The sequence below is a fragment of the Lolium perenne genome, chromosome 7, assembly GCF_019359855.2.
Source record: "Lolium perenne isolate Kyuss_39 chromosome 7, Kyuss_2.0, whole genome shotgun sequence".
NCBI lineage: Eukaryota > Viridiplantae > Streptophyta > Magnoliopsida > Poales > Poaceae > Lolium > Lolium perenne.
The window spans coordinates 328791655-328803574 of NC_067250.2; the positions used below are offsets into that span (position 1 = coordinate 328791655).

An 11920-nucleotide genomic window follows, 5' to 3' on the forward strand; every position below is an offset into this window, starting at 1 on the left:
CATAGTGTGACTTAACTAGGAATACAACCATAACATGTATATCATTTATATACACCTGAGCTAGACTTTCTAGTCTTTTCTTTTCTTTTTGCCAAAATATCTTTTGCAGTTTCTCTTTTAGCTTTCCTCATTATTCAGAAAAACACTTCAACATCATTAACTTCTAGGTTTGTTGGTCAAATACCAATAACCTTGAGGTTCTTACTTTGAAATTGATCATCATATGACAAGTGTTCCAGATTTCACTTATTAGTAACTTTGTAATATGATGAACAATTTCACTCATAATTTTATCCATTATATCATGACGACTTTCCGAGACCATGTTTGTACATGCTAGGCTCGTAAAGTTTTAACCTTGGTATTTGTATGTGCAAATCTAGCTTGCACCCGTTGTATGCACACGTAGAATCTATCACACCCGATCATCACGTGATGCTTCGAAACGACGAGTCTTAGCAACGGTGCATATTAAGGATGGTCACTTCATGGATATGTGAATATCGTTAGTGCCCCAATAGTTGGAGGATTGTGACGCCTTGCATCTTTAACCTTCGTACATTCCCATAAAACTTATGAGTTCATGTAGTCTCACCAAAATATATTCTATCATCTTGCAATAAGGTCTTAGATATCACTTATATCTCATACCTTGATTATTTCTGAAAACTAAATTTTCAGCTCCTTACTTTTCAAACAAATTTGAACTTCAAGTTTCACGGAGACAAGATAACTTTAGGTACTAATTGAAACCATAGCTCTTTGAATCAACAATGTGAGGTTTACTAAAAGTTTGCAATAGGACTTAATCAATTCTTGATTCTTTAACAATACGGTACCAATCCGTAAAGTTTCTTATCAGATTTTAACAGTATTTCTATCTTAGAAACAAGACTAGCGCATAGTAATAAACGGATGCCAATACTACAAAATTAATTCAAAATACTACTCAGACTATGTTTATGATAATTAGTTCATGTTTTAATCTAATTACTAATGAACTCCCACTTAATACAATATCCCTCATAGTTATTAAGTGGTACACGATCCAAATTCACTACATCAAAAACCGATCATCACGTGAGATGATGTAGCTTCAATGGTGAACATCAACATGTTGATCATATCATCCATATGACTCGTGTTCAACCTTTTGGTTTCCGTTGTCCCGAGGCCATGTCTGTACATGCTAGGCTCGTCAAGCAAACCCAAGTATTCTGCGTGTGCAACATGGCTTACACCCGTTGTATGTGAATCGTTGAATCTATCACATCCGATCATCACGAGATGCTTCGAAGCAATGACTGTTACAATGGTGCATACGAGGGAAGAACACTTTATTATCTTGATATTAATGTGAGGGATCATCTTATAATGCTACCGTCGCGATCTAAGCAAAATAAGATGCATAAAAGGATTAACATCACATGCAGTTCATATGTGATATGATATGGCCCTTTTGTCTTTGCGCCTTCGATCTTCATCTCCAAAGCACGGACATGATCTCCATCATCAACGAGCATGATCTCCATCATCATCGGCGTAGCGTCAAGGTTCATGGCGCCGTCTTCATGGTTGTTCACCTCATGTAGCAACTATTACAACTACTTTGAAATACTACTCAACATGAAAATTAAAGACAACCATAAGGCTCCTGCCGGTTGCCACAATACAATAATGATCATCTCATACATATTCATCATCATATTATGGCCATATCACATCACCAAACCCTGCAAAAACAAGTTAGACGCCTCTAATTTGGTTTGCATATTTTACGTGGTTTAGGGTTTTCGAGAGAGATCTAATCTACCTACGAACATGAACCACAACGGTGATACTAATGTTGTCAATAGAAGAGTAAATTGAATCTTCAGTATAGTAGGAGAGACAGACACCCGCAAAGCCTCTTATGCAATACAAGTTGCATGTCGAACGAGGAACAAGTCTCATGAACGCGGTCATGTAAAGTTAGTCCGGGCCGCTTCATCCCACTATGCCACAAAGATGCAAAGTACTCAAACTAAAGACAACAAGAGCATCAACGCCCACAAAACCATTGTGTTCTACTCGTGCAACCATCTATGCATAGACACGGCTCTGATACCACTGTAGGGATTCGTTGTATAGAAAACAAAAAATTTCCTATCGCGAACACGCAATCCAAGCCAAGATGCAATCTAGAAGACGGTAGCAACGAGGGGATGATCAAGACTAACCCTTGAAGAGATTCCAAAGCCTATAAGAGTAGGCTCTTATTGCTGCGGTAGACGATCACTTGCCGCTTGCAAAAGCGCGTAGAAGATCTTGATCACGATCGGTTCCGGCGCCACGAACGGGCAGCACCTCCGTACTCGGTCACACGTTCGGTTGTTGATGAAGACGACGTCCACCTCCCCGTTCCAGCGGGCAGCGGAAGTAGTAGCTCCTCTTGAATCCGACAGCACGACGGCGTGGTGTCGGTGATGGTGGAGAAATCCGGCGGAGCTTCGCTTAAGCGTGCGGGATATGGTGGAGGAGAGAGAGACCGCTAGGGTTTGGGGAGAGGGGCGCCGGCTAGGGCACCCTTGAGGGGTGCGGCCATGGTGGTGGCTTGAGTGGCCGGCCAGCCCCTCTCTCCCCCTCTTTATATAGGTGGAAGCCCCAAGGCTTAGGTCAAAGAGTCCGAATAAGACCCCAACCAAAACCTTCCAAGTGTCCAAACCTAGGGGGAGTGGGACTCCCCCCTTTCCTTGGTGGGGTGGCCGGCCACCATGGTGGGGAGTCCACTTGGGACTCCTCCTCCCTTAGGTTGGCCGGCCAAGGTGGGTGGAGTCCCTTTGGGACTCCACCTTCCATCCTTATTTCTTCCGGACTTTTCTAGAACCTTCTAGAACCTTCCGTAGAACCTTCCGGATCATTTTAATTCACATAAAATGACTTCCCATATATGAATCTTATTCTCCGGACCATTCCGGAACTCCTCGTGATGTCCGGGATCTCATCCGGGACTCCGAACAAATATTCGAACTCCATTCCATATTCAAGTACTACCATTTCAACATCCAACTTTAAGTGTGTCACCCTACGGTTCGTGAACTATGCGGACATGGTTGAGTACTCACTCCGACCAATAACCAATAGCGGGATCTGGAGATCCATAATGGCTCCCACATATTCAACGATGACTTTAGTGATCGAATGAACCATTCACATACTAAACCAATTCCCTTTGTCTCGCGATATTTTACTTGTCCGAGGTTTGATCTTCGGTATCACTCTATACCTTGTTCAACCTCGTTTCCTGATAAGTACTCTTTACTCGTACCGTGGTATGTGGTCTCTTATGAACTCATTCATATGCTTGCAAGACTTTAGATGACATTCCACCGAGAGGGCCCAGAGTATATCTATCCGTCATCGGGATGGACAAATCCCACTGTTGATCCATATGCCTCAACTCATACTTTCCGGATACTTAATCCCACCTTTATAACCACCCATTTACGCAGTGGCGTTTGGTGTGATCAAAGTACCTTTCCAGTATAAGTGATTTACATGATCTCATGGTCATAAGGACTAGGTAACTATGTATCGAAAGCTTATAGCAAATAACTTAATGACGAGATCTTATGCTACGCTTAATTGGGTGTGTCCATTACATCATTCATATAATGATATAACCTTGTTATTAATAACATCCAATGTTCATGATTATGAAACTAATCATCCATTAATCAACAAGCTAGTTTAAGAGGCATACTAGGGACTTCTTGTTGTCTACATATCACACATGTACTAATGTTTCGGTTAATACAATTATAGCATGATATATAAACATTTATCATAAACATAAAGATATAAATAATAACCACTTTATTATTGCCTCTAGGGCATATCTCCTTCACAACATAGCCGGCCTACTCCCCGAGCTCAAGGCCAGCCTCGATATGCTCGCCGGCCACAATAGTGCAAGTCGGAAGGTGACGACGTTCAATCTCCTTGTTCTCAGCTTCATCATAGCCAACGTGTTTGAGTGTTTGTCCCCACAACACCATGAATGAGTTATACTTCTCTAGTTGTTCTACGCAGATCCACTCCAGTGGCGAGACGATGAACATCGGCAGCTTCTCTTACATCCACGATCTCTGGTTGGTACGGCTTCGGATAGGCATGGCGGTGTTTGTCCTTAGTCATGAATTGTTTTCCTTGTTGTGTTGTCGGGGTCTTTGCATGCTGCTGAGGGAGGGGACGATGGGTTGGCTGAAGCATGCAGCGGGGACAAAACGAGAAGATGCACGGTGGTGTCTGGCGGCTGATGCTGCCGGACAGAGCGACAGAGTAGTGAGGATTTGGAGCAACCTTGGGGTTCTTAGTGGAAAAACGGATGTTTGAGTGTTGTGTGGAATCTCACGTGGACGGACAACCTAGTCGAATGTATGACATGCCATGAAAATACGTACGCTACCAGAGCCAGTGACTGTATATTGACCTCTCGAGCATCTTTGGTGACCGTGACTTGAGGTTTTCAGAATACAGTGACCAAAGTGAATTTACCACACAAGTTTGAGTACCCTAGATGCATTTTACTCTAATTTAGTGCAAACTTAGTGCAAACTCCCCATGGATCGGTCGATCATTGGGCACAATCGAACACCACCATCTCCACGATGGCTGCACATTGAAGGCATGGTGACCAATTAGATTTGGGCCGCACACGAGCTTTATTGAAGGGGAAGTAGTGATGCAGCCACCGGCCATCTTCGACCCTACCCACCGGAGCACTGCATTCACCAGGGACGGAGCTGCTTCATTGACACTGGTGTCAGCTGACACCAGCGATTTTTGCAATTCTCTCACTAAATCTGCACTAAGCACGCATTATTTGTAAAGATGACACCAACGAACATAGAGCTGACACCATCGCATCAATTTTCTAGCTCCGTCCCTGGCAACCACCAACCACACCGCCGTCTACCACCAGAAGACACTCCGGTGCTATGCCCCGACCACATCCATTTGACACATGGGCTGAAAATATACCTGGATTAGACCTAAACCTAACCCTACAACTACTGCCTTACAAAGGAGGTCGACGTCCTCATCCATCTCTACAACAACCAGCGCGAACATCAGCGGCGAGAAGGACTAGACTCGGAGGTCCCGAGGTGATTCTGAAGAAGAGGTGCAGAGGAGGCTTCGAGAGGGGAGGAGAAAGAGTGGGGTCGTAGAGAGCTTGGTTGAATACTTTCAAATCTCTAAACCCAACTCCTCCCAGGAATTTTGTCCTAGTTTCCTAGTCAATCCAATGCATCCACCTCTTATTTTGCTCATCACCCCACCAAAAAAAATCCGAATAATTGGAAGGCGGTCCTGAGTTAGTCCTAATAGTATAAAATTAGATGTTCCCATGGTGTATGTTGCTAAGGATTAATTGAAAGACTGACTTGATGAGAATTTCTTTAGCCCCACTAGACATATATTGTTCTGCCTAATCACTAGTTCGCTTTCAAAGAGCGCTGCCGCCCCTCCCTCCCTCCACCACCGCCCCCTCCCATCCCCTTTCCTCCCTTCCCACCTTCGTCCTGGGTCGTCTCACGCGAGGCGGATCTAGGCGATGACCCGAACCCAAGAAGAGGTGGCCTGTCTTCCTCCTCCAGGACGTTGCCGCCGTCGGGGTCGGCGGTGGTAGCCACGTCCGGCTGCCAAAGGCAAGGGCGATGGTGGTGCGCCCATGGACTCCCCTTCGCACGGAAGTGGGGTCTTCCAGGGGCGACGACGTTGGACGGCGGGTCTGGTGGCAGTGGCCTTCGGCTACTTCACCTAGGTCATGGCGGGAGACGTGGTGGTGTGGCGGAACTCGACGGGGGAAGGGCTGCAGCGGGATCGCTGCTGACCTCCACCAGCCGGGTTGGACGAGGAAGATGGGTCGCGGTTCCCAGCCGCCGCCGCGTGGTGTTTGGCCGTTCTGGCTTTCATGGTGGTGGTCCTAGAGTTCTTCTTTCACGAAGATGAAGATATTCCGGATGCCGACCTTTCTTCATCTAGCCGGAGTGATGAGTTCCGGAAGGCTCCAACAGCGAATGGAACAATGCATCTTTTGCATGTAGTTCACAGGATCGGGTGTATTCGGTCGCGCGCACCCATTCTTTTATTCCGATCGTTTGGTTCCGGAGGGAGCGGCGCGAAGCTCTGTTCTGTGTTGACATCAAGAGACTTTTGATCCATGGTGAAGTCTGAAGCAGAGAATTTCATGAAGGAGGGATCGGGGGATTAGCTATGTTTTGAGAGCGGGGACTATCTTCATGAACGTCATCTCCATTGACTCCTCCAGATTGGCACATGCATGCAAATATGCGGGAAGGTGAGGAACAAAATCAACGAGATCAGGTTGGATCTGTTTACCTCCTTCCATCGCATTGCTTGCTGTCGACGATGATGTTGACGATGTCATCGAGATCAGGATCTTGCGATCTCCAATTCCCACAGACGGCGACAATTAGCGATGGATTAACTCGTCAATGCCTACGTGTTGTAGATTTAGGATTTCGTGGAAAGTAGAGGGCAAGTAGATCTCGAACGTTTCAGCCGAACAAAGGTGCTCACTCAATATTATGGTGACTAGGGTTACAATGATTCGATCCTTTCTTTGTCCTCGGCTTCCCCTTTATATAGGAGGCGAAGCCAAGGCCTTTCTGTGTCATACAAGTACAAGTTTATCGGGCCGCACTGGGACTCTTCCTATATTGATTACAAGTTTCCTATAATAACTCTACTTTTCTAATCCGAATATCTTCATATTTTTGGGCCTCCTAAACTTCGAGTCCACGGGCCTTCTGCTCCAATAATAAGCCAGGGGTATGTATGCGTCATGCTCCTTCGGCATAACTATGTCACACGGGGAGCTTCATGTTTCCCACTCCACAGAGAAATGAATTGGGTGCCGACCTATGTGGGGGGCATCTAACACAACTCTCTAGCGATCTCTCCTGAAAACCTAGCGTCATATCCAGCTCTGACTTCTTCATAGATCGATTTCCCCTCCTCCGGACGGCCTTGCCTGTATCAAGAGGGGTGGAGAACCCGAACTATGTCTGGAAGTTTTAACAAAAGAAATATTTTCATAGATTATGTTAGGAATTTGGTATCCGTCTTTTTTTGGCATCCGTCTCAATGGAGATGACATCATCTATAGTAAGTGCCCTTAGGCTATTTGTTCCCGCAATGATGATTCTGTAGTTTTCTTCGGGGTGTTCTGTGTTATTGTGCTGGGACATGTGTCGCGTCCGGTTGCTTCATGCAAGTTCCAACGTCATGTACTATCTTTCGCCATAAATAGATGTCGGAAGTTTATCAAAATTTAAATGATCTATACACTTAGACACGTTCCAGTGTATAGATACATTCAAATCTATACCTAATAATAAAGAAAATAAGGCTTCTTGTTCGTCCGTCTGTTTTTGCCCTGACTTTTCGTCTAAATTACCGCCCCTGCCACCTATAAGTCAAACTAAATAAAAACTGTTCGACCAGAAAATAGACTTTTTTTTTTTTGACCCTGACCAGAAAATAGACTCACACGCCTAGGACGCCCGGCCCGGAAACTTCTCCTCTCTTCGTACATCTCTAAGCCTGGGGGTCCGTTCAATCCGTTCAGGACTCAGCTGCTACGATGCATTGGGTACTGCCGGAGACCTACAAATACGCAGGAGAGGAAGTGGTCTCAGATCGTGGTGGCAGGTGCGTCACCTAAACATGGAAATAGAAAACATCTGATTTTTCTTGTACACGCAGTACGGCGCGATAAAAGGAAACATAACGCAACGCGAAATCATCCCCTGTCCCCCACGCCTGGCAGCCCGGCCTCCGGCGAAGGCGGCAACACAGCTGCCCAGGGCTTCACCGTCGGCGGCCGCCCGTCAGCTACGAACTGAACGCGGAGAGAGGTAGACGAGTATTGGTCGACGATTCGGTCAAGGAAGACATCATCGTTGCTGGTGCTCTTGACGTGGACTAAGGGCTACACCTCCGTGGAACACAGGGTCGGGCAACTGCAAAGGAGTTCCTCGCTGTTGTCTTTGTTGACTTCGCTGCCGCGGTGGAATTACCCAATACCTTCCCACTCCAACACCTCAATGTCAAGTTCTTGGCGATCAGGTACCTTTTTTTGGAGATCGGATACTAGAGGAAGGGCATCATGTATGCCACAGGAGAGTCTTTGTAGATGTCCGTGATTTAGTCATCGTCGCTGGTTTTATTGATCTGTTTGTTCTTATATGGTCGTCGTGTGGCCCTGGCAGGCGTAGGGCATGGCCCAAATATGGGCGGCCTTCATGCCCCCTCGCGATTATTTGTATTCAGCACGATGCCGCAGTTTTGGAGGTCGCTGCTCCTGTCCAGGACAGAGCAGAAGCTCACCAGTCTTCATGCCTCCGTAAGTCCTCTCTTAAGAGATACAAAGATGCTTTGATTCTGTAAGCCCACCAGTACGGTCATTATGTCCTGGAAGTGACGGCATAAATCTGATGCTTTGACTCCATAACTGGAAAGAAGTTGCCTGAGCGAACAAACCAGATCAACGATCGTGGCTATCTAATTTTTATTTTCTTTGACAGACGGAACCTAAGATCGTACATGCAATCCTCAAATCGTGTAGTTTCTACATGTAACATATCAACTGACACAATGTTTTTTATGAGTAATAAACAGATAAACCACTCATCTAAAAAATTACATATGTTAGTAATAATGCACTTGATATGTTATATCATTCGCTTACTTTTATTTAAGATTTTTGCAGTTGCCATATTGAGCTAAAAAAGAAGTGATAAAAGAAGTGTAGAAGATGAATTGTTTGAAGAACCCCGTATGGCCCAAAGATTTATCTGCCTTCATCTCCTTCCTCTACTCCCCGGGTGTGGTGGCGGCGCATGGATCTACTCCCGTGGACACACGTCTACCCCGTGGTGAAGTAGAGTGCAGAGGGGGTTGTGGCAGTGCGCCTAACCGGGGAGCGCACCGTGGACGTGCTAAAGCTATCGTATTTTGGCAACACAATGTGATTGTACCAAAAATAACATAGAGTATTTTTTTCTAGAGCAAACACGTATTTCATTAATTTAAAATCAAGTTACATAACACATGTGAAATAAAAGAGAAACTAAGATAAAATAACATACTTTGTGTGTGCATCTGTCAGTTATTTTTCTGTCCCGTTGCAACGCACGGGCATGTTTACTAGTTTAGATAAAAAAATTACATCTTTTTATGGACGGAGGGTACCTGTCTTTGACTCTTGTATGATGATCAGATAACTGATGCGGAGAAAAAACTTTCTAAAAGAAACGTTGTTTCAAACCCCCCCGGATAAAACATAGCTCTCTTTCCGATTCCAACGCATCTGCAGAGCCTGAATCGGATCTGTTCACGTATGTAAGGGAGACTATATAATCTACTTCATCGATGTCGCACCGTAAGTCCAGGAAAACCGACGCCCTGATGAAAGCAATTTCTACCTGCTTCGGGGGCCAGCAGGCTCGACGACGGCGGCCTTGCTCGAGTCAGGGTCGCCATCAGGTGGTAGGGGCGGCGCGTCGGGTCGCACGGTGGGCTCGCAGTCACTGGCCACGTAACGTAGCACCACCAGAGGCGTCGAGCGAACAACCAGCCGGCGCCACCGACCAACGGGACTGGTCGGGGCTGCCAGAGGACCTGCTGCTGGCGGCCATGGCGTCGACGGAGGTCCTCGACGTGCTCAACTCCGGCGACGTCTGCTCCTCCTGGCGCGCGGCGTGCGCCCAGTTCTGTCGCCTCCACCTCCACGCCAAGCCCAACCCGCCTCCCTGCCTGCTGCACGCCCGTGCCGCCGACGGCGCCGCCGCGATCTACTCCCCATCAACCGGCGCCACCTTCCCCTGCCGCGGCGGCGGGTTTGCGGTTGCAGGCTCGGCGCACGGGTGGGTGTTCGCCGTTGACGATGCGACGGCCAACCCCTTCCTCTTCAACCCTCTCACGGGCGCCCGGACCGCGCTCCCGCCCCTCGCCACCCTCGAGCGCGTCAAGGGCACCTCCCTCACCGCCGACGGCACTGTCGTGTATGACATCGACCATTGGCATCCGACGTGCGCCGCCACCGCTGCGATGGGCGTGGAGCCTGTGACTGCAAGGAGGGCGCGAGACTGGATGTTTCGTCGCGCCGCCATCTCCGCCGCCGGCGTTGTCCTCCTTGTGCACATGCCACACGGCGAGGCATCGTACGCGAGGCCGGGAGACGAGCGCTGGACCTCACTCTCATCCGTCCTGGCATCCTTCATGGCTTGCCCCATCATCGGCGTCGTCCACAACAACAACAACGGCCTTTTCTATCTGATGTGCCAAGGCGGCACCATTTTCTCCGTAGACCTCGCTGGACCGGTGCCGGCGGGGCGAACCATCTCGTACCTGATGAGGGAGTTGCGCCCTAGCTATAAAAACTCCTACTACGTCGTCTTCCGCGGCGAAGAGCTCCTGGTGGTGACGAGACACCTCTCGCTGTCGAGACCTCGCGCGGGGGAGAAGGACGTGTCCACGACGGACATAGTGATCGAGAAGATCACTTTTGAGCTGCCAGCTCTGGTCAGGTTGCCTGGCGTCGGGGACGACTACGCCTTGTTCCTTGGCAACAACGAGCCGATGTGCCTTCCGGTGAAGGACTATCCCATGTTGCGGCCCAACTGCGCCTATCTCGCCGACGACAGTGAGCAGCACTTCCCGCCTATCACGCGGCAAGACGCCGGTATATGGGATTTCAGTAGCGGGAGAATGCACAAGTTCGGTAGCCAACTGCAGCCTTGGCTGGATGAGCGACCTCCTATTTGGATCACCCCCTCTCTTTACTAGCTACCTACCTCCTCCTCAGTTCTAGCTTTGTTCAGATCATCGAACTAGTTGAAGTTTGAGCAAGTTTATACAAGTATCAACATCTACAACACCAGTCGATCAGTTTGTAGAACTTGTTGGTGGTCAAACTTTGTTTGACTTGGAACAAATATAGAACATTGTTATAAAACGGAGAGTGTCACTTCCGGAGTTGGTTCGTATACTTCGTATCCTTTGGGCGACGCAAGTACGTGTAGTTGATATGCCACACGGATAAATACTTGGGACTGCCCCCACTGGTTGGGGTAGAGAAAACATACTGTTTTCAGCGCCTTATAGACAAAATCTGCAGCAAGTTGATTGGTTGGAACGAAAAGCTTTTATTTCTTGGACGAAAGGAAGTGTTGAAAACATGGTTCTCAAGCTATTCCATCTTATGTCACTACGGAAAAAAACAAGCACTGCGGTGCAGCCACTCTTTGCCGTGCGCCCCCGCGCGGTAAAGAAATGCACCCAGGAAACGCACGGCAAAGAAACGGCACACGGCAAAGGCCAACGCACGGCAAAAAAGACATGCACGGCAATGGTCGAAGACAGCACACGGCAAAGAGCCTTGCACGACAATGAACGAAGACAACGCACGACAAAGATTTGAAGTACGGCAATGGCGCTTGGCATTACCGTGCCTTACCCTTTGCCGTGCGCACGGCTGGGACGCACGGCAACGCCGCCTTTGCCGTGCGTTCTTCCGTTTGCCGTGCGCTACATGGCATATTTCTTTGTTTTCCTTTCTATTTTATTTCATTTAATACTTATATTTATTTTTTCAATTAGTTTTACTTTTTGTTGACAATTTATTATAGTGTTACTTAAGACAATGTGTATATACCCATACTATTTGCAATACATCAAGTACTCTCCATCTTCACCCCCCCCCCACGTATATCAGGGTTTCGGAGCAATCCGCGTTTCGAAGAATCTGCAAAGTGTTATCGCACGAATGTGAGGAAGGTCACACCGGGGAGCTATTTTTGCACCATTACACCTTCCACCACACTTTCACACATATCATAGGTTCACATGC

General features: G+C 47.5%; 1 protein-coding gene across 1 annotated transcript; it reads left to right on the forward strand.

Moving 5' to 3' along the window:
• The first annotated feature begins 9441 nt into the window (after window positions 1-9441).
• Window positions 9442-10857, forward strand: LOC127312729 (uncharacterized). Its single transcript, XM_051343276.2, has one exon. The coding sequence runs from the start codon at window positions 9442-9444 to the stop codon at window positions 10855-10857; it is 1416 nt and encodes a 471-aa protein (XP_051199236.1).
• Window positions 10858-11920: the final 1063 nt, after the last annotated feature.

Excerpts from the sequence above, each read along its gene's own strand:
- LOC127312729 (XM_051343276.2), top strand. The coding sequence starts at position 9,442 with ATGTCGCACCGTAAGTCCAGGAAAACCGACGCCCTGATGAAAGCAATT.